A 23,176-nucleotide genomic window follows, 5' to 3' on the forward strand; every position below is an offset into this window, starting at 1 on the left:
CTGATACACATCTAAAACTGATGTGTTTTCCAGTGTTTACAGCAGACCTTAGGGCGACTGATGTACTGTGTTAAATAACAAATTTCTTCTCCTCTTCACTGTGTCTGACTCAGCTCGGGGAGTCTCTTACCTGTTTGACATTCAGGTGAAGACATTTAATTCTGTATATGATGGAGAAGATGTAATTGCCCAAGCCCGAACAGGAACAGGAAAAACCTTCTCCTTTGCCATCCCTCTGGTGGAGAAGCTGCAGAAAGATTCGGTGGAAATGACCAGAGGCAGAGCCCCTAAGGTGAGCACACATTCACAGCCATCACTAAGAACTAGTGTCAGGCAGACTCCCATAATTAGTTCCATTTGTACCTTATCAGTGTGTAACCAAGTCTCTTCTCTGTCTTTTGGTAGGTCCTGGTGTTGACTCCAACTAGAGAGTTGGCTATCCAGGTTGCTAAAGACTTTAAAGACATCTCCAAGAGAGTGATGATTGCTTGTTTCTATGGAGGCAGCTCATACAATCCACAGAGTAAGACTTATGCAAAAATAGTTAACGTGTTTGTTATTATGAAGCATTTTACGACTATTAAAAGACAAAATAGACCCTTTAAATAGCCAGTTCATGTTTCTTTATTCCCCTGTTTAATGTGGGTTCTTTCAGCTGTGTGACAACATTTTAGCAACACACTTTATACATCAGAATCTATAATTCCTCTCTCCTCTCATCTCCCCCTGTCTAGTTGATGCCATCCGTAATGGTATTGACATTCTGATTGGAACTCCAGGTCGCATCAAAGACCACATCCAGAACCATAAACTTGACCTTTCCAAACTGAAACATGTTGTTCTGGATGAAGTAGACCAAATGTTGGACATGGGATTTGCAGAACAAGTGGAAGAAATTTTGGGTTCATCATACAAGAAAGGTAAAGTGAATCTGTGTGTGCTGGTTTATGAAAGAAGATGGAAACGCTGGAAATAAAATCAATAATTAATACTTAATGATAAGAACACGAGTCTGTTTTTTCTCAAAATTACAACATTGTGTTTTTCTCTTTGTTTATGTGTGTTCCTGTACAGACTCTGAGTCAAATCCCCAGACTCTGCTGTTTTCGGCCACTTGCCCCCCCTGGGTATATGAGGTGGCCAAGAAATACATGAGACCAGGATGTAAACACGTTGACCTGATCGGCAAGAAAACACAGAAAGCTGCAACAACTGTTGAAGTAAGTGTGTGTGTGTGTGTGTAAGTGTGTGTAGGAGGAAAGAGTCGTCGGGTGCGTTAGGCTGCACCTTATGACTTAACTATAATTCTAATCATCTCTGTTTACCTTCTGTAGCATCTGGCCATAGCTTGCCACTGGTCACAGCGTGCAGCTGTGTTAGGCGATGTGATCCAGGTTTACAGCGGCAGCCACGGCCGAACCATCGTGTTCTGTGAGACAAAGAAAGACGCCAATGAGCTTTCAATGAATGCATCCATCAAGCAGGTAGATAAGACCCGTTTTAATTTGTAAAGTCATCAACTAACTTTTTTTGTATAATGCAACTTTGTTACAAGTATGATTTTGGAAACCAGGGCCGGTGCTGATTTACTGTGAAGTGTCAGTTCCCCCAGAGCAGAAACTAAAAGCTCTGGTCTTCATTTCTCATGTTAATTGTATGTTCCCAGAGTGCTCAGTCCCTCCACGGAGACATCCCACAGAAACAGAGAGAGATGACGCTAAAGGGATTCAGGAATGGGGCCTTTGAAGTTCTGGTTGCCACCAATGTTGCAGCCCGAGGATTAGACATCCCTGAAGTCGACCTGGTGGTCCAGTGTTCTCCACCAAAGGTGTGACGCTACATTGTGCCTCTTCTTTGCTATGTTCATGTTGTATTTTAAGTATTTATAGGTGGACCATGAGATGTTATTTGAATCATATTAAAAAAAATAGCAATGGCATGATTTATAGTGTGTTAAAGTGAAAATTTGTTGGATGATCGATGCTAAATAATTTATTTTTATTGGATAACTGTAAACTCTGCACTTAATTAATAACAGTGTTCCATAAAGTATAAAGCTTAAAAACCTGTTACCAGTACCTTCTCTTAATGTTGTCAGGATGTGGAATCATACATCCATCGTTCAGGACGTACAGGCCGAGCAGGCAGGACTGGAGTCTGCATCTGTTTTTACCAGAGAAAAGAAGAGGACCAGCTGCGCTACGTAGAAAACAAAGCAGTACGTATCCCTTTAAATGTGGTTAAAGTTTTAGTAGTTTAAACAACAGAAATAAAACAGTTTTCAATCACACCTGTGCTGCACAAGGTGTGGAAATAGAAATAAGGAGAGAATCCAGATTACTGGAATAATGTTGTCTCTTGCCTTTGGCCATTGTGTGGAGTCTGTGACTGTACATAAATGTAAATGTTTTTATATTAATGATTTAAAACTTCTTTTTTTTTTTTATATATATATAATCTAGGGCATTACATTCAGACGGGTTGGCGTTCCTACTGCCAATGATATCATCAAGTCGTCAAGCAAAGATGCTGTCAGGTGGGTCATATTGCAAAGTGGGAGCCCATTAGAACCATATATGCTTATATTTGTATAATTCAAGTGTAATTGATTGTATTTAAAACATTATAGTCTCTAAGAAGATTTATTTTATTTAATAAGGGTAACTTTTATTATTTGAGAAGTCTATAGTGATTGTACAGACATTAAAAAAAGTGCCCCCACAGGCCTTCCCTAACCTTTATAGCAAAAACATCCAACCCTAACCGTCTCTCTGTTTTTATTTCTTTACTGCGTCCAGGTTTCTGGACTCTGTTCCAGTTGCAGCTATCGGGTACTTTAGAGAATCAGCAGAGAAGCTGATCGAGGAGAGAGGAGCAGTTGATGCTCTAGCAGCTGCTCTGGCCCATATTTCTGGGGCCACAAGTCTAGAGCAGAGGTCACTGCTCAACTCTGATGCGGTGAGTTTGTCATTATAAAGAACACACTTGTATATTCACAAAACAACCAGATACACTTCTGTAAAATAGTGGCTACTGTCACACATGCCATTCTTAAACAACATAATTTCTTATGTACTCATGTAGGGCTACATACTTAGGATGATTCAAACTTCAACAGCCCTTGGACACATACACACCTGTTACATGCTTGAAAACATTCTTTATATTGCAGATTGGGCCTAACTTGTTCTTGTTTGTGCTTCCAGGGTTACACCACCATGCAGCTGGTGTGTTCTCAGGAGATGCATAACATGGGTTATGCCTGGAGAAGCATGAAAGAACAACTTGGAGAAGAGATTGAGAACCACATTCAGAGAATGACTTTCCTAAAAGGCAAAACGGTATGTATACACCCAAACGTGTACATGTGCGGGAAAATAAGCTGTAGATTTGTATATTTTAGTATGACTGCTGTGATATAATAGCAGGGGAAGAGGCCAGAGACTGTCCAAATTATGACCAGTGACTGCTCTTGAAAATAATATTGGTGACTTTCTCAAAAAAGGTTTCAAGGAGAACCACATAAATTATTATAGAGCTGCTGCATGGAAAAGTAAATGAGAAATCCACTGGTAAATCAAAATGCAAATTAAGAAAAGAACCATGTCAAATGTTTTTGGTCTTAAAAACAGGATTTTTCTGTTTGACTACAGTCAAATTAAACACAACAAGTAACTTGGAAAACAACTGTTAAATGTGTAAAACGTGTCTGTAGGTGTGTCCATGCCTGTTTGTGCAGAGTGAGACAGTTAACACTCATCATTTCACCCTTATGTGTCTTAACAGGGCGTTTGTTTTGATGTCCCTGCTGACAAAGTCAAGGAGATTCAGGTGAGAACATCAGTGATGAATCTGTTCTGTCCGTGTAGTTGTTATAGTGTCTTCAGAATTTAATTAGTAAAAGTGATAAATCCACAGTCGAATGTTGTTGAGATTTGCTGCTAACATTCTTCTCACCCTCATGATGCTCCAACAGGAGAACTGGACAGACGGTCGCCGTTGGCAACTGACTATAGCCACAGAACTCCCAGAGCTGGAGGAGAAGCAGTTCAGTAACCGCGGCGACAGGGGCTTTGGCAGTGGCTACCGTGGCGACAGAGGAGGAGGAGGAGGATTCAGAGGTGGAAGGGGACGGGGTTTCGGAGGAAGCGGTGGCCGTGGCAACGGGTTCCGGAGCGGCGGTGGTGGCTATAGCAACAACAGAGGAGGACACAAACGCAGCTTCAGCCAAGCGTTTGATTACTGAAGTACCAACATGTGGACTGATGACTGACTGTCACTCACCTGGGCTGGCAGTGTTTTTTATTGGCTGTCAGTGGGAGGGCCCGATTTGTGGCTGATACACCATAAAAGCTATACAGTGCATTTATTACAGATATTTGACTATAAAGTATACAAAAAATGCTACGTAAGAGCATGATTTATTTCCAAGTAGCCATTTCTGAAGGGTTCAGAAAGATCAGACTGTCCGAGAACAGTATATCCACACAATGCCACTGGCAGCCATTTTGTTATGCCTGATGTGTAGGTGACAAACTAAAACTCATGAAGTGATGTGTTCCTAACATCGGAATTTTCTCTACATACTTTTATACAATTCAGTGATTGGTAGAACATTGGCTTTTCATCTTACAGTATAGTAAATGTTTCGCATTATGTGGTAATGTGAAAAGCATGTTTGGACGCATCATTCATTGAGTTTTAGGTAACGTGTTTCTCTTTCTTATACTGGGTGTTTGGGGAAATATGGCAGCAATCAGACTCAAACCTTTGTTCCAAACAGAAGGTACACCATTCTACCAACTCGTGAAGGAGCCACTTTTTACTCGGCTCTCTAGTTTCTGCTCTGCACCAGGAGAGTTGTGCTTAGTGTCAGGTTGCTGCCTTACCCTTAGCTTAAACCTTACTCCCCAAAAATATATCAGATGATTGCTTTGCAATTGCCTCTATTTAATAACTGTGTCTACTGCTTCCATTCATTTGAATGATATTGATTAAAAAAAAGGTCAACTCTGGTTGTTATTCTTTATAAGAGTGTGAAAATGAGTGTGTTGACTTTATACCTTTAGGGGACTTGTAAGCAGATCCATACAGTTAAACTACAGTAATGAATAGATAACTACGTGTGACAGAAATACTACACAGAACATAAATAATAGATTAAATCCCACTGACCCTCAGGTGTACATATCCCTAGATAGAAAACTCAAGTGCCTTGACTCTTTATTTTATTGAAAAGTTTGTTAAAAGTGAGTGATCACATTTAGAACATATCAAAGAACATAATACAATCTTTGATTCTTATCCAGTCAGGTGAAAAATAGTTTTTTCACAATAAACAAATGAAAATCATTTGTTTAATCTACGTCCAGACTATAGTGATTTTCTACAAATTAAACTACTATGAAATGAGATGTGCGGTATATGCATACATACATATACATGTTTTATATTTGGACTCTTTGATTAGACTGTGGACCTGATGCACTCAACCATACTTCAAATAGAATAAATACAAGTTTAAAAAGCAAATATATTCCAATAAAACACTTCATCATTAAAAACATTGAGGTCCTGTTGCACAAAACCCTGAGCTCACATCCGAACATTTTCTCATTTCAAATTCTAAAACAAACCCTTTTGCGCCTCTCCAGCTGGATTACAGTCAAAGCAACTGCTGCAGAATAGGGGAAGACTAGATTATTTTCTGTGATGTTAAAATTAAGACATGTTCAGCTTACAAATACCATCTCACAGGCTGCCCTCTATGCAGTTTTATCATTATTTATCATTTCTCTGTATTGTGAAAGCAGGATTTGATGCATTCACAGCCTCTAGGTGTTGAGAGAGCTGCTGATTGGTCTTGTCTGACGGTGCCAGTGTGCGCTGGTTGTTGGGTTTCGCTGGTCACTGATTATAGGTCATCACTGGTAATGACAAGTCCATTGGCAATGTGGTTTTCCAGAGTAAAGCCATCATCCTCTTCCTCCTAGATGACAGGAAACCACATAACAAGAAAAACAAACAGGAAAACATGTAATAGGCTGCTTTCACAAGTAAATGAACAAACTTCCTACACTGTTAACTGAATAGGTATCTGTCTTTTTTGTGTGAGTGAGATGACTTCTAATACGTTATTCCTGTTATTATTTTAACATAGGACCTTTTTCTATTCTCTGATCATTGGTTATTTATGCTTTAAGTTAGAAGGTTAAAATTAATAAAACGTTATATTCTCTGTGTCCTTCACTGTGGTGACTGTAACTAGATAGTTTTGCATTTATAGTTAAAGACTGAACATCCCCAGTTTTCTGTTGAGGTTCTTAAAACGAGCGAAACAGCGCCCCCTGGGCTGGGCCGTATGAAACGCCAGTCAGCCTGTGTGGTGACAGCTGGTATTGCACTGAACAGGTGATTCTGTGCACTGAGGAGACGCAGGTGAAGTTGGCGTCACTTGATTAAGAACCCGCGAAGAAGGAAACTCACCGGTCTGTTCAAATGAAGTGCGTTTCCAGACAGTTTCCTAATATTAGATGTTTTATTTTGGCTTTAATAATTAGTTAATTAGCTGACACCAGTTGGTTCAAGTCAAAGCAGGAAGTGGTGGGAGGTCTAGATGGGACCGTGTGAACACCTGGCCACCGTGGAGGACAGGTGAGGCTTCCAGCTGTGGCTGTCTGGATGAACATATAGTTGTTGGTGAACTCATCCTACTTGTAATTTCTCAGTTTAGTTGTTTGTGTGATTGTATGGTCAGGTTTACTGACTTGTCCTGTACTGTTTGACATGTCATTGTTTGGCTGAGTGTGATTTCTAACTGCTTTTAACCCAACTACAAGTCTGGTTGCTGCTTCATCTTCATCCATTTCACTTGTGTTATAATTAAATTAATGCTGGGTGTATGTGGAGCCAGCTGTAATGTGTCAGTGGGGGTCCCATGATGGGGTCTCCTGCTGCTCGTTTAATTTTATAGAAGACATACTGCCAAGATTGATTTACAAATTCAATTCAAAATATATAATGTATTATTTTTGAAACCTGTTATCACATTTACATTTTTGAATTAAATGTCATTTAACCAACTTTGTGCAGCTGCCTGTGTTAAACTTACTTTGACTTTACATATATTCTGTTCAAATATACACCAAATACCGTCATCAGCCTTGTAGTATTTACATGCCAGCTATTTTGGCTGCTATAATGTTTGATAATAAAATTTGCATTTTTGCACATGCTATTTAATTTTACTCTTTTAGTAATTACAAATCTAATTAGTTTGTCTTTATTTAATAGTGTTTGGTTCAGGGGCCCAACTGTCACTGAGCTTTAATACAGTAAAGCCTCTGAAACTGTTGTGCAAAGATTCTCATTGAAAAACAAATTGCTGTTACTTACGTTGTCTCTCTCCTTGTAGTCTTTCTCTGTTCCACGATAGGACACTACATGGATCAGAGTGTAGACTCTGCAGGGAGGCACCAAGAGGACACGTAAGTAGAAATATATATATATATATATATATATATATATATATATATATATACGTAGATATGTTACAATGACAACTCTGAGTATAATAATCCATGAAGGAAGGATGCATGCAAGTTGGAGAAGTTACAGTATGAGGAGTCCTGTTTAGTTTTCATAGTCAGTTTGTGAGTTTGCCAGGAAGCTGTCAAATACAAGTCTGACTTGAGCTCCAGAAGAGTAAACGCTGAATGTGAAGTGATGCAATTCAGCAGGTGTGTGGCAAATACAGTACACAGGTGTGTGTGTGTGTGTGTGTGTTTGTGTACCTGTGGTATAACATGGCCAGAAACTGGACAATGAGAAGAACAGCAAAAGACAAGAGGAACATCAAACTGACAGGCTCCACCTGTCCACACAAAATGACAGTAATGGTGATGAGTGTGAGCAGGAGTTACAGCAGTGTTGACAGACATTCAGAAATATGTCCGAGTCCTCCTGTAAAACAGAAACAGCACATGCAGCTAAGAGGGTAACGGCCCCAACCTTGAGGAATTCGTCAGACTGAGTTCCATTGGGATAGTATTTAGGGATCTTGATGCTGATGACATCATTTCCAATTGCCTGCAGGAAGAAGGTGGCCACCACCCACAGCACGTTGATGATGAAATACAGAAACACAGCCTGTGCAGAGAAAAGAGAATAAGAATACTAATAATATCTATGTTAGTGCCTGCAGTGAGGTTCAGCAGACGTAGGACAGTAACTGGAACTGAGGACAAACAGATTCAGTTTGACTTGACTTCGTCCACTCCCTTTCTGTTGTGGGCCTCACTACTAAAACAGACTCCTTTAATTAATCTTTAGATAATAGTGTGATCATTGTTAATAAAGATGACGAGTGGTAAATACAGGTGTCTGACCTTGTTGCGCAGTGACTTTAGTTCTCTGGTCACCTCCTCCTGATGGGATTTAGGGTCATTGATCGGCTTCAGGTAGCGCTCGATTAACTTAATCCAGAAGTCATTCTCACTCTAAACACACACAGATTACATTTTTTATTTAAATTTTTAAAATTTTTATTTAAGGTCATGATGAAATTAACCTGGCAAGGAAAAGCATGGCTGACATTATCCTGGTATTATCATAGTATGTTTATTATCATCAATAAATGGTAGTTAGCTCCCAGTTAGCTCCCATACTGGAGTATATACTGTATGTTTGGAACCTTGTGTTAGACTTTTATTTTTTTAGATCTCAGTTTTTTAGATTTAAAGTTGACTCTGACGTATCTGCTACAGTATTTTTTTCTCAGGGACTAAATCTGAATCTTACCTCATCTAGTTTTTGTACTTGTGGGGCGGTGAGTGTTTTCTCAATGGCTAACTTTACTCTTCTCTCTAATCTCTCCATTCGACTGGTCTTCAGGATGCGTCGAGCCTGAAGGATAGAAATAATCAATCACTCACATTTTTTAATAAACAGCAGATTTTAGGTTTAGTTTTCATGAAATTAAAAACCAAACAAGGTCAATGTGATATAATAAAACATTTATAATACTGAAAACCAAATCAACTGTAAAATAAAAGCAACATATTATCACAGTATTTTATTCACCTGCTCAGTCAGCGCATATTGTAACTCCTCCAACTGGCTTCCTGTCAGAACATCTTCAGGCCCGACTCCAACTAACTGTCCGTTAAGAGTATCTGTTAACATTAGGACCAGCTCCTCACACACGTCATCATAATCTCTGTTGCGGAGTGTGTATCTGAGGAGAGAAGGAAAAAAACAACACGTGCATATAAAATGAGCTTGTCTAAAGCTTGTTTCATCCATATTCACTATTTATTTTGTGCAAACATCTGCAGTCAGTTTCTGTTGGTGCTGACAGCCTGATGATTAAGAAAATACAAACGCTTACGTTTGTTTGTAATGGTACTTATTTACCGTATTTGCTCTTGCAGGTTTCTCTTCATGTTGGCATAAGTCAGCTTCTTCAAAAACTCTTCTTTCACTGGCATCACCCAGTCTTTACGCACAAAAACACACAGAACAACAACTTTACAATAGTCCACCCTGCATACAGTGTGCTACACAATGACTTGTCTGAATTACAGCGTAGTATTTAAGACAAATCTGCCGTCAAAGTGCCTCTTACCTTTGACAGGAAGCTCCTCTGTTAAGTCAATGTCATCAATCATAAAGTTGTTTTTGTCATATTTATGGTCATTGTCAGATGCACTCGATGAGCTGCACCTGGTGTTATCGCTGTCGTCTCTGCACACAGACACACATACATCTTTGTGAAGTCTGGGTAGCATGAAGTTTCACGGTAGATGTTTTTACGACATATTTCCAACATGAGGAACAAGCTGATGTCCTCAGTTTGGGACTTAAACTATAGCGTATTATGTTTAATGTCAGCAGTGTGGAGACTGACACTGACCAGTTAGTACATATTCATGATAGATTGTCTTAAACATTTAGCAACCACATAGATGAAAGATAATGAAGAAAAAGCAGAATAAATACATGCTACTGGAAGAAGTGTCACTGCTTTCCGATGACCTCCTCTTTGATTTGGCCGTGCGAGGTTTTTTAGCTGCTTCCACTGCCTTTTTCTTGGACGTGTTGACTTTGGCTTGAGGCTCGGGCTTTGAGATTGGCTCTGGAGGTATTTCCTTGGTGGTGTTTGGAACGGGAGCGGCTTGCTGTACGGTCTGGCCTGTGATTTGTTGAAGTATCAGGTTCTCTTTTTCCTGTGTTACCTGTAAAGTAAAATGATAAAATGAGTTAATTTGTCTATCAGTTGAGCACCTGGGGGTTTGTCAGTAAGAGTTTGGTAACGATACCTGTATCTTCATGTCCCAGCAGCAGAGTTTACAGTTTCTGTCACACAGAATATTGTGCTGCTTCTTCACAGCTTCTCCTCTGACAAACAAATACAAGTACAGTCAAAACAAAATATAGACATTAAATTCCAGACACATACAGTGAGTGATTATTGGGGATACAGATATTATTATACAGATTGGCATAAGTGAGAATTAATTCCCTGTGATTCCCTGTGGGCAAGTGATTGGTTAACGACACACACAAAAACTGAATGGATGAATTGAGTTTGGTCAGTTAATCAAATAATGAAAGAATCAGTGAGATAATAATGTGTGTGAACATTGTCTTAAATAATATCGATTGAATTAGAGCAACACAGTCACCCATTGCAGCTCATATTACTGATTGGAAGTATTATTCTACTACTGTTTTACTGCTTTTATCGTTAATACCTCTCAAAATCATCTTTACTGCTACAACCAACACCATTAGTGCCGAAACCAGAAGTCAATTAATCAATAATAACAAGTTGGCTGAAGATTAATTGGTGATTAGATTTCAGCCACTGCTCCTAATAATGATTAGTGCATTACTTGTTGGATTCCCTAGTGCCCCATGTCACAATGTGCATGTTAACCAGTGAGTAGATGGTCAGTAGGAGGTATCCACTGGGGATACAGATGAAATACATCAGACCATAGATAATCATCCCTGTAGAAGAAAACATGACATGACATGACATAACATAAACCAGAAAACGTCATGTCTCTAATTACAGGAGGTAATCATACCAAACTCCTCTGGGTGTAGTACAGCCGTTACGAAGTACATGATTGCCATGGAAACTAAAAACAAGCCAGTAGGAGTGAGGAAGGTGCCCTGAACCACCATGTCACCTGCAAACGGAAAGTGGCACAGTATGTGTAAGCACGTTTGAAGTACATTTTAGAAAAAGGAACAAGTCAAAGAATTGTTACCCACCGATGATGGAAAAGAAGGATGCAGTCATGAGGAAGGCGTACAGAACACTCATGATGCCAGCGATGGTTATTTGGATGTTAGGCTTAGCTACGAAACAGATGATGATGTAGAAGACGGGAGGAATGCTTGCGATGATGATAGAAAGTGTTCCAGCGAGTTTGAAGATAAACTGGAAAGCACCTGTTTAGGAAAAGACATAGACACGATAGACAAATCATGTAACTAGCAATGAAATATCAGCTTGACCTCTATCTTACTTTGCTGAATTGACATTACAGGTTGACTTATTTATCCTGACTCATAAAGGGGAAACGGTAAAGATAAGATAAGAGAATCAGGGCTACAGTGCTAATAAAAAATTAGTCCCACTGCACTTATTAGATAAACACCAATATCTGCATTTATTAACTACCTGCTATCATGAGAGTCACAGAGGCCGGTCCTAAAATGGAGGAACCAACGGTGAACATCTGGTAGAGAATGTAAAGCCTGGAGATGGATGAGTTTCTCTTCACTGTCTCTGCTCCACTGCAGGTTAAGTCAAAACCACAAAAGAGTTCAAATACAAATCATAAAGTCAAAATAATCGGCTACCTGAAGAATAGCATAACTATAAATTACACTGACCTGTGCAGAAGGTCCAGTGTATTGGCCAGTGTGGAGGGTCCCCATCTTCTCCTCTGGTTGTAGAACTCTTTGAACTCCTGTGGTGAGTTCGTGTATGCATCTGATGCAGCGTTGTACTCCACACGCCATCCCTGCTGCAGTAACAGAGTACACAGCCAACGGTCCTCCCCTACACATAGAGAGGTGCATAAACAATACAAAATAAATAAAAGATTTAGTGTGAACGGTTGAGAGACAAAATTGACACAGCTAAAGGTGTCTGTCTGTGCCAACCTTGATCATATTGCACATATTCTGCGGCTCTTGTTGCAGTTGTTGTGTATCTCTTTAAAACATTGTCATCCATCAAGGCAGACCCTCTAAACAGACTGAAGCATCCTGGACTGCACAGCACAGAGCCAAAGACGTGCTCTGCTGTCTTCTGAAGCCAGTGACCTACTGCATACTCAAACTTCTGGTACCACACCATGGGACCTGGCATAGCAGAAAAGGAGTGAAAAGAGAGAAGAGAGAATAAAGGCGGAAATAAAGGAGGAGAAAATCTTACACAAATCCATATTGAATCCAGTGTGAGTCCCATAAACTCAAACTATGCTTAAATAAGAAGCACAGAGCATAGGCCAACATAGGACTGAGTAATAGAAATGGGAAATTATTTTACAGTTCTGACTTTTGTTAGAATGATTCAACATTGATTCTTAAAGGTCAGGTGTTTGATCTTGGATTTTCACCTGTTATTAATAAACATGTACTAAATATTCTGACTATGCAGTGGTTACATGTTTTACTGCATGAGGTTCAGTTAAGGGTGTGTGTTGTGTAAAATATCTACTTTTGTTTTTATATTATGGATAAAAATGTTACTTTAAGGTTGAAGTACCATAGATAATAGCGGGTTACATTAACAGTGACAGTACTGTAAACAGTGAGATGAACTGTTATTCATACTATCTCTGATGATCAGAAGTGAAGTGATGGAAGTGTGTGGATTCTTCTTTATATAAAGATTCAACGAATCATTGTGATTTGAATTGAACTGAATCAAAGTCATTAGTTGATTCTGGGCTGGATGTGAATCAGTAGATTGGTGTTAATATCCAGCCATGTGTACCATTTTAAAACGTGCTTACTTACCCATACCAGTGGGATGGATTCTACCACATGCTGCACCTACATTTTCATACATCCTCAACCTGTTAAACCACACAGTTTTTAATTACAGTAACCGAAAAACGATTGTCCTATCTGGCTGAACGGGTGTCTGACATTTTGTGTCCAACAATAGCGTCAGCAATTTATGTTGAAAGATCATTGTAGCTCAGCAATCCTGAGCAATGATCGTGCTTTTGAATGTCACTGACCTGTCTACAAGCAGAATTACAGCTTTAGGTTGGAAGTCGGTGTCTCCGTCAAGGGCCAGGATATACGTGTTGTCATCTGAGATGAATTTTCTCTTGTTGTCATTGTCATACTGAGGCAACAGGAAAATCTCCCCATCCAAAGAGACCAAACTGGCTCTGCAAGGGTTAATCTGGCGCTGGACATAGTAGGACACATGTTTTACATGTTTAAATATTTAACAAACATACTGTACATATTTTACACTAAAGGCAGAAAAGTCTTACTGTTATTTTCTGAGGGTTCTTGACGATGTAGCCCTTCCAGCCGAGGAGGTAGTACATGTACATAATCTGAAAGTCATGTACATTAGACCAGTTGTTAAAGGCATGAAATAGTGTTGCTAAACTCATTGTTAATGATGATGAGTGTATTTAGGACAAGCTGTTTCAGTTGATTAATTAATTGCAAGTGGTGGTGCAGGACTGCTGGCCACCGAATAGCATCTTGTACTTAAGGATATACACACACATGTAACAACTGCTTCATACCTGGGACCATCTTTTCTTGTTCCTGATGAGACCTTTGTCTTTCAGGTGGACGTACAGCATGTTGCCTTCTGGCATAACAAACATCAGCCTGCCACCATAGGGAGCCTCAATGATTGACACGTCGTCTGGTTCTTTGTTGGTAAATACTCTTAATAGATGGAGGCAGGAGGGAGAGGTGATTGATTAGATGGATAATGCACTTTTTATATCACGAATGAACAATCGCAATGATCGCAGATGAGTAATCTCACCTATAAACCTCTACGACAACGTTGATCAAGTCGTTAACGTAGGAATTAACCAGCCTCTTCTCGGTTCCCTTTTCTGCGTCCTTTTCCGTCATGAACGCGTCGTCCACAAAAATGTGACACTCAAAGTCAAAACAGTCTTTATGTTCCTCTTTTGGATCGCCTCGATAGCGGTCCAACCTGAAACAAGAGCAACAACAGCATGAAAGTGTTCTAAAAGAGCCTATTCACTGGAAGAATTGAAAAGGTTTAACAGCCTAATACTGAGCACTTTAAGCCCCTAAATATATATATATTATATTATATTATTATATTATATTATATTATATAAATAAAGTCATAAACGAGTCAAGTTATTTTAAAGAGCAACATAACACCAGGCTGAAAAGCTTGTGATGTATTGTTGTACACCTTACTGAAGCAAGGCAAGACGTTATATCATCAATAATATCATGAAGCAGCGTCTCTAACCTGAACATGGAGGTGAGAATCTTGAGCATTTCATCATAGGTCTCATGCCACATGGTGGCACAAAGGTAGATCACACAGCTCTGCATGTCATCATGGCTGCAGAGCGGAGGAGGGAATATCAGAGATGTTTTAAACATGTACAGGTACAGGAAATAAAAGAGGCTGTAGATTTTTACAGACCCAAGAGTTCCAGTGATACAACCACACATTGAATAACATCATCATTCATCTACTAACTGTTATTTAGACATGAACATTATGTAAATACACTTTTCCTTCTCACCTCTCTTGGTTTCGGGCTCGTGGCACCTTCATTTTAGTGTTGAGAAGCAGAGACAGGTCAATGAAAGCAGATTCATAGAGTCGCCGAACAAAGAGCTGAGAGGTTCTCTCTATACGCTGGACCTGAGACATGGTGAACAGTGATGACATTTAGGTGTTTGTATCTCGTATCTCTTTTTGCAGGTAGTTGTGGTTTTAGTTGTTTTGAGATGCACAGTTTCTGCTGCTGCACTAATGCAGCTGAATGAATGGAGTTGTGGTTGTGATGCTCACAGACTTAGGAGAGTAAGTACAGCACAGATAGTGATACCTTGATCTTCCATACGTAGTAGGTACATGTGACGAAGCCTAACCACATACACACTCCCTCCAGTGCCAGCATTGAAAAAGGCCATTGTAAGTAGTAGCTGCCAAACAAATATCACACAAACATTAATACAAATAGATTTAAAGACTATATAGATACCTGTATGGATATAAAGAGGTCATTCTTCATTATACATTTTACTCACATTAAAGTCACCATAGCTGCTTGTATTTACTGTACACATGTTCAAAAACAAACGTACCTGTTAAGTGAAGTCCGACAGATGCTCCTTGTAATTTCCAGTAACACCACAATGGATGTGTTCTTGTGGTTCAGGAAGGCCAAGCTTTCACAAAACTCTGCAGTGGTAACATAGTAGTAAGCCATTAAAGGAAGTTGGGAATAAATGAAATGAGGTTCATGACTCTTATAACTCAGCTTCTCAGTATCGCAATATAGAGACTCAAGTTGTAGACGTATAAATGGTTTTCAGTTTTCTGGTGTTTGACCAAATGTAAATGTGTTCCAACAAAAGTACGCAGAGCACAAATGATAAAAACCTACCTGTGATGCTCCCGTTGTCTGCTCCGCCCAGTTTTTGTGCTTGAGTTAGGAAAAGTATCAGTCCCAGCAGTAGCACTGTAGGTCCTGTGCAACACACGGGCAGTGCAAAACTCATCCTGACTGCATGAATCTTACAGGCCACCACTCCAAACCAGTGGCAGGCAGCGGAGCAGAAGGCCTGAGGCAGGAGACAAGCAAATATTTAAGGATAGTGCAGTTTGTCAAACATTTATTTTTCCTCTTGGGTGGCAGAGTTATAGAGACTGCTGATATAAATGGGAACAGTTTAAGATATGATTGGTATATCTTTGAAAAGCAGTGGAGTGCAAAGAATGCTTGATGTTTCTGGAGTTTCTGGTTAAGAAGAAAAAAAGGTTTAAACAAAACTCTAGGTGAGAAGATATTGGTTAAAGAGCCTGAAGTTGACAGAACTTTAAGAATTAAGGTGTGAGATTTATGGTTGATCTCAAAATGTTTAAACTTATTTGACTTAATTAGGACAGAATTATTCTTATTCTTATTCTTATTACACTATCTTACACTACTACTATACTATGAACTTCAGACAATTTTCAGTAATATATGAGGTGCTATGGTTGTTGTATACATTAAATTAATTCCATTATTTTAAATAGGAACATTTAAAAAAAATCTACTTTTCTATTTGCCCTTTAGTCCATACAGTATAAACACATGCAGTTTGACCATTTACTAACTTTGAAACAAGGCTGTAAATACTTCCAGAGTGTTATGAGTCAAATGGCCTCTGCCATATCTATGTGTAATCTGTTTTTTTGTCTTCCTTCTTCCTACCTGTAAGAAAAGCAGCACCAGTCCTGTTTGCAGTAACTCAGAGTCGGCATTATTCAGGTTAAAGTCCGACCAGGTGATAGACTTCTGAATAAGTACATGGTACACCAGGTATACTCCTCCTACAACAGAATTAAATGTGTCAGTGACGTAAAACAAGTAGAATAGGTTCATATGAAATCTAGAGGTGATTTGAAATGTCAGAAAACGTTGGAGGTTCCACCGACATAACAAATAAGGTTGATTATGTTGAATAGAGTGGAAGAAATTGGTACTTGAGGGTGTGAAAATGAAAACAATAATTGAAGACTTCATCACAGCTGGAAAACATCCTCCACAATCCATCTACAGCCACAGAAATGTGTTTTGTTCTTCAGACATGAGAGCTAGGATTAGATTTAGCAATATACCGTGGCACGGTGATGTTGGCCATTAAAAAAAAAAACCTTTCAAGAGCATGTGTCATTTTGTAAACAGGACCATTTGAAAATGGTTGAGACAGACACTTACCTATCACAATGATTCTCAGAATGCTGGTGATGACAAATACAAAGTCTCTGAAGCCATCCAGTTCTGACAAGGTATCCTGCAAAACACAAAAAGTAGTTTTCATGTGACGATGTTGATGAAAGACAGAACATTAGAAACACAGTACAGGAAAACATTATACCTGCATTCGGTTGGTAGCTTGCAGTGGATTTTCCCACCAGCAGAGGGAAATAAGAAGAGAAGAGAAAACTCCAATTCCAATGTAGATATAGCACTCTGAGGTCTGTCTGTCCACAAACGATGTTACACGAACATGGTAGTCAAGTCCCAGGAGGCAGTAACCTGTTAGTAATAGTAATTAGTCAGTTAGTGAAGTAATTAGCTAGTAGATCTGTTTCCCTGTCAAAATACTGATATTACTTCTTTATTATTTGAATGAGTACATTTACAGTTGATAACTGAGAATAAAAATTTGCAACAGTAGGCATGTATTGAATGAATGTTGGATCTGAACCATCAACATCTGGTGGCTTACCCAGTGTGCATTCACAGTGTAAACAAAAGAACGTAAAGGAACAGACTGTTGATGTTGCATCTGAATTAAATCTGTGATTACATTTGCTTTTGTTTTATTGTGTTAATATGTAATTTCTAAGAGAAGAATTTGCAGTCATGAACCCTAAATGAATGACGTTCCTCCGCCACAAGGCTTCATTCATGTTGTAGCTAAAAGTTTGTCGGGGTTTGCGCTGTTGGTGGTTCTCCACCATATATTTTGGACCTTGTAACCTACATGCAATTTATATTTTAATGCTTAAAATTAGAACTTGCCCGTGTTGCTATGCCACTGTGGAAATCTTACATCATTCATGTGAGACAGTTACAGTTAGGGTGTCAGGTTTACTGAACCAGACACTGAATGGAAAAACATAACTCAAAGAAAGTGACAGGGGAGCAAGAGAAGGAACAGAAAGGCATCAGCATGGCATCTATTATTACACATGTTCTATTGTCTTTCTCCTTTTTCCCTTTAGTCACAATTTTGCATATGGAAAGACAATTAAATATGACATATGGGCTAGTGAAAGCTTTCAGTGTTTTGTAAAGTTGGGTTCTTTAGTTTATGGAGTAAATGACTATTCCTTTTTTTGATACTGGGATAACAACAAACTAAATTGAATTCAACAAAAGCATCTGGACATCTGCTGTTTGAGTGTCTAGTTGCAAAAAGCCAGAGACAGACAGACAATCCTGAGATTGACAGCAAATTAAAGAGTCTTACCAGCAACAGTGAAAGTGAGGGAGCATAGCGGGAACACAATTTTCCACGTTTCTTTCTGTAGCCTGAATGCAATCTGCAGAATGGCAGACATAATGCACACTCCTCCGCTGATGAAGAGATTAGTCAAGACGTCAAACTGAGGCATGACGACTAGAACCAGGACTGAAGTACCAAGAGACACAAGACACTCAACGGCACAAATCTGGAAAGACACGCATATAATAAATCCAAATACAGCATACAGAGTTTCCATGGTCTGAATTATAATACACATTTTATTTCATGCAAAGCAGGTTATGTAAGAAAAGAGTGTGCTCTAGCAAAACGTACGAATGACATGGTCTTCATGTTGGGTTGTACGAAGTTCTTGAACGCACACCTCCACAGTGACTTTAAAAACACCAGGAAATTGGGGCAGACTAGACAGAAAACCAACATCAGCATGTAGAACTGTTTTTCCTTTGGGCTGCGCATGGAGGTTGGGCTGGATAACGTAGACAACACCAATAGGGAGCCCTGATTAGACAGAAAAATTTAAGTATGTTAAAGAGAACAGATGAGAAAGAAGACCAACAGTTTGTTCTGTACGTACTAATTATGCAATCAGCACATTTCTTTGTCTATTTATGGACATTTTAGAGCCGCTCTGCTTTAGACTTTGTAACTGTCATTTAACAGTACACTTTCCGTCAAGACCTGTGCAGAGCAGTACTTCCCTATACTGGAAACGAAGAGTTGACTCAGTTTTACTGGTAATTACTCTGTGCTTCCAGCTCATGATGTAGTTTGTCGTCTTAGCTTTATTGTACTCAAACCAATAAGGAAGGTCTGCAGGCTACATGATCAGTATCTCTCTTTGTTAACATAAGACAGCAGAGACCATCATATTTAGGGGAAAGTATTGTTTTATGATGTAGTGTAGAGTCATTATGAAGAAGTATAGAAGTCAGTGGAGGAAGATGGAACAAAGCAGAGATGTAGAGGCTGGAGCAGAGAGCTAAAGATTCATGCTGGGAAAAAATGAAGATGTCAGCGAAAATAGAGATAGAGATGGAAAAAGACAGAGAGAGATACAGAGACAACAAAAATACTGAATTGGGTACAAAGGGCTCAGTGATGGTAAGCCCTGCCCTGCCATAAATAGCAGGGATGTTGCTTATTTTGCTCTGTTGACAGGCAGGCCGACACAGATAAGACATGTTCATGGAAACTATTGTGATGGAAAAGAAATGTTGAATCACAATGAAGTTAGAAATTTAAAATGCGAATTTATCACTAATCTAAAAGATAAGTTTGAGTTGTTACTCTTTATGACTGAATAGGGTAACATGAGCTAAGCAGTTTATGTACAGTGTCTGGGTTTCTTCCCAGAACGCAAGAGTAAAAGAATTATGAAAATGAGCAGCATGACTATTAATGAAAGTAATGTTTGATGGACACGTGATGAAACCACCACCAAACGACATCTTCTAGATTAAAGTTGAGTGTAGAGCAGAGTTTGAACCCAAGACTTTTTGTATCAGGAACTTTATGCTGCTTCTCCTACTACAACTTAACAAAAAGAATAAAAAGTAAATAGAGATTGACGATCTTACCTTGGCGACAACGGCACTGGCTAACACAGCTAATCCTACAATGACAGCCACCAGGTACTGGGCTATTTGGAAACATCTTCTCTTTTGTTCCTTCTCAGCTCCAACTGGGTTCAACTGGAATGGATCCCATGTGTCCCTGAGACGAACACGCAGACACACAAACAATATGATAAATCATATTAATACAGTATTATAATACATTAATTTATTATACATCGCTGCAGGCTTTGAAAACATGCTGTGATTGTGGGGTTTACTGTTCATGTGTTTAGTTTCTTTAATCTGTCAGTTTATTGCCCTAAAACTAGAGGTCACAAAGTCTTAATGTTATTTAAGCTTCATCAGATTACAGGTAGGCATAAAGTGACTGTGGGGATGAAAGTGATCCAGGAAAAGTCATAAACCAGAGGGTGCATTCTCCTTTCACAAGAACACTCAGACCAAACTCATCTGTTTATTAGGGTGTAATGATGATAATTCAAATGATTGGCTGAAGCAGGTCATGATCGGGTGTGGTTTCATCTCCAGGGGGGAGAAAAATCTAATTTTCATTATTAGTCATTTAAAAAAAAAAACTACTGAACCGCATTATCTCACAGGGGTCAGGATGCAGATCAATGGGTACAGTTTGTCTTACTGTCCCTGCAGCTGTCAGTTACTGTAGAAAATACCCCCCCTCTTGTTTCACTCTGTATTAGTTTTTGTGCGTTTTTGTCTACTTTACTGCAGTAGTACTGCAGTAGTACTGCATTAGTCAGTTTGCATTGCTGGGTGGATTAAATGACATCACAGATGATCCAGCCTCCAGAATACCTCTGATTACACCGGTGTTTTTGGGACTGTAAACCAAACTAATGACATGTAAGTGTCTTTCAGCTTCTCTGTCCGCCCCCACTGCTGACTGATTAATGTCAAGTGCAGAATAATTATCAGGGTGTGGGTTGCCTCTCTGGGATTGATAACGCTGTGTGATCTTTGACAGTGTCATGGCAACTATCAGATATTATCAAATATACTGAATACTGCTGGTAAGTACACGCTGGCAGATTGTTTGTGTGTGAACAGTGATATGTTCTTTTCCTTAATGATGCATATAGTCATAAAAATAATTACCAATGAATATCTACTATTTTAAAAAGAGAAAAGAGCTTTTAGCTGAATATATGTAAAATAAAACTGACAATATGCAGGAAGAAAGACATTTGAATTTTAATAATAGATACTAATCATACATTTCTACAATAATATAACAAACATGACAATGTTGTTTTGCAGTTTTTATGTTGGTAAATGTTCTCTGCACCTCCTAAAATCCTAATTTTCCCAGTATTTTTCTGCACACCTATTATTTGTTCGGCCCAGTTCAGAAGTATTGCAAGTTAGAAAGTACATATAGTTCATAATGATTTAAATTATAACATAAAAACATTTTCTGCCAATACTCATCTTATTTAAAATGGTACTTTTCTATACACGTATCAACATTTGAGATATAAAACTAGTAAAAAGGCTTAAATCAAACATTTACTGTTGTACTTTAAACCTATTTGTTTTTTTGAAGTTCTTACAATCATAGTTAATGGTAAATGTTTTTGTGAAACAAAAAATCTAAAACCAGACAACCAGTGGTAAAGATATGTAGAATGTGATTAAAACTGTATTCAACATTTTAAATGCAGCAGCTCTCCCCTAACAGCAGTCGGTATCTGCGGGGATGGTGTTACCCTCAGTTATAAAGACAAGCACAGCAGTGCATAGAGGAGAATAACTGTTTCCTCATACAGTAAATTGCATTAAAGAGAAACCTGTTAATACTTCAGTACAAATCACAGTTTAGTAATAATATCCATCCTGCTAATAAGGAACCTCGTAACAATAATGAAGAGATTAATAAACTTAAGAAAAAGTAGAATACCTTCCTAGTTCACGAGTGTTGAATATATTCTATTCTGAGTGTGTCTCATTAATACATTCAATCAGATCTAATGGTTGAACTCTTGTCTCTCTGACGTTGTTAGTTAAATAAAAAAATATTCTGTCTTAAGTAAGTAATTAGGAAGTCGTAACCTTGAGCTGATACACAAAGGATAAAAACAATTTCCATATAATACAGACTTTTAGACTGATAATGTGGGATATAAACACACAAATATATAAAATAATAATATTTCTATTGTCATCTGACTCATCTGTGTGTTTTTTTAATAATCTTACTCGCTTTAGTCTTTTTGAATACTTGTTCAGTTAATTATTAAACTTTTAATTATATAATAACTCAAGTGAAAACAAGCTTTTAGAGATTTCATTTTTTGTGCTTTTTGTGCTTTCGTTAGTCTTGAGACGCGTCGAAAACATAAATAAAATAAATAGCAAATTGAAATGACTGCACATAGTTTGAAAGGATTCTATAAGGATCTACAAGCCACACTGCATGTCAGGACAAAAACCAAAACAAGACCAAGACACCAAGACAGCACAGATCAGGACAGGAGCATAAAGAAACTGGCCTCAATCATTTTTAAATGTTTCAAAGTTTAAACCCTTTGAAAGGTGACCAAGAACCAAATTGTCACTTAAACATAGCTTCACAAGTTCCCTGCAGAGATGGAAGAAGCTGCCAGGAGCAGCATTTATTTCATCAATCATTATTTTGTTGTGGTTGGACAGAAGCCATTTTGAGGTAAAACCATGTGACAGCCTACCTGGAGTTTGTGTTATCGAGTAAATACTGAAACACGAAATGACGAGAGGTTTTATCCATTTAGACAAAGTGTGCAAATAGTCAAGTAGTTTGAATTATGTATTGATCAAGCAGGTTGATTAAGATTAAACTTTAACTGCATCAACTGGGCCCAGATGGCTTCAATTGACATAATTTCACGATGTCTCGACTTTCTTCGTTAACGTCACTCACCACCTTAACGAGAAACATACTGTAGATCGTTTCTTACCTGTGTCTTCCCTCTCTTTTCTTTCCTCTGTATTTCAGTTCCTCCATTGTGCTTGTCCAGATCTCGCTTTATGGTAACCTACATAAAACATGCAGTTAATCGTTTTTTCTAATCAAACAGCATCAAATGTATTTTACCATGATCAAATAATGGTGGCTCTGGTTGTTTCTTTTATCAAAACAAAGTGTACCTTGTTATTAGTTAGACGTTATCGTCGTCTCCAAGTCTTCAGTTCACCTCCAGCTTAGTAAAATGTCCACATTCTTAGTGAACCTTTAGTGATCTGCAGCCTTCGATTGTGTAAATTACTCTGTTTGAATTCTTGAGTTTCGTCCTGGAAATGATCTGCGTCAGAGTCTCAGTCCGTCAGTTTGTCCT

The 23,176-nt window shown here is 38.6% G+C and overlaps 2 protein-coding genes across 2 annotated transcripts in view; one reads left to right on the plus strand and one right to left on the minus strand.

The window, feature by feature from the left end:
• ddx21 (DEAD (Asp-Glu-Ala-Asp) box helicase 21) overlaps positions 1-5,029 on the plus strand; it is a 7,182-nt gene extending 2,153 nt beyond the window's left edge. Inside the window, 12 exon segments of the mRNA XM_026378607.1 lie at positions 114-292; positions 406-523; positions 735-920; positions 1,075-1,220; positions 1,335-1,484; positions 1,667-1,828; positions 2,099-2,218; positions 2,463-2,536; positions 2,799-2,958; positions 3,207-3,341; positions 3,787-3,831; positions 3,977-5,029. Coding sequence (XP_026234392.1) covers positions 114-292; positions 406-523; positions 735-920; positions 1,075-1,220; positions 1,335-1,484; positions 1,667-1,828; positions 2,099-2,218; positions 2,463-2,536; positions 2,799-2,958; positions 3,207-3,341; positions 3,787-3,831; positions 3,977-4,246 — 1,745 coding nt within the window. The 3' untranslated portion in view covers positions 4,247-5,029.
• Positions 5,030-5,914: 885 nt separating this feature from the next.
• Positions 5,915-22,845, minus strand: chs1 (chitin synthase 1). Its single transcript, XM_026378657.1, has 34 exons — positions 22,799-22,845; positions 19,848-19,983; positions 18,583-18,768; positions 18,253-18,454; positions 17,152-17,312; positions 16,992-17,067; positions 16,485-16,603; positions 15,672-15,849; positions 15,370-15,466; positions 15,111-15,207; positions 14,802-14,923; positions 14,519-14,614; positions 14,051-14,227; positions 13,800-13,947; positions 13,536-13,601; positions 13,272-13,447; positions 13,045-13,103; positions 12,184-12,384; positions 11,911-12,079; positions 11,696-11,811; positions 11,284-11,463; positions 11,094-11,198; positions 10,896-11,013; positions 10,320-10,398; positions 10,000-10,235; positions 9,626-9,744; positions 9,415-9,496; positions 9,082-9,235; positions 8,800-8,904; positions 8,388-8,498; positions 8,011-8,148; positions 7,794-7,873; positions 7,396-7,462; positions 5,915-5,989 (listed from the first exon to the last, which is right to left on the minus strand). Exons 1-34 carry the CDS (start codon positions 22,843-22,845, stop codon positions 5,915-5,917), a joined length of 4,278 nt encoding a protein of 1,425 aa, XP_026234442.1.
• Positions 22,846-23,176: the final 331 nt, after the last annotated feature.

The sequence above is a fragment of the Anabas testudineus genome, chromosome 3, assembly GCF_900324465.2.
Source record: "Anabas testudineus chromosome 3, fAnaTes1.2, whole genome shotgun sequence".
Lineage (NCBI taxonomy): Eukaryota > Metazoa > Chordata > Actinopteri > Anabantiformes > Anabantidae > Anabas > Anabas testudineus.

What these genes read in the sequence shown, in the direction of transcription:
- chs1 (XM_026378657.1), bottom strand. Translation starts at nt 22,845, where the DNA reads ATGGAGGAACTGAAATACAGAGGAAAGAAAAGAGAGGGAAGACACAG. An exon ending in ACTACACCCAGAGGAGTTTG is followed by an intron (nt 11,014 to 11,093) that starts GTATGATTACCT and finishes TTTCTTCTACAG; the next exon opens with GGATGATTATCTATGGTCTG. An exon ending in AACCTGCAAGAGCAAATACG is followed by an intron (nt 9,236 to 9,414) that starts GTAAATAAGTAC and finishes TTCTCTCCTCAG; the next exon opens with ATACACACTCCGCAACAGAG.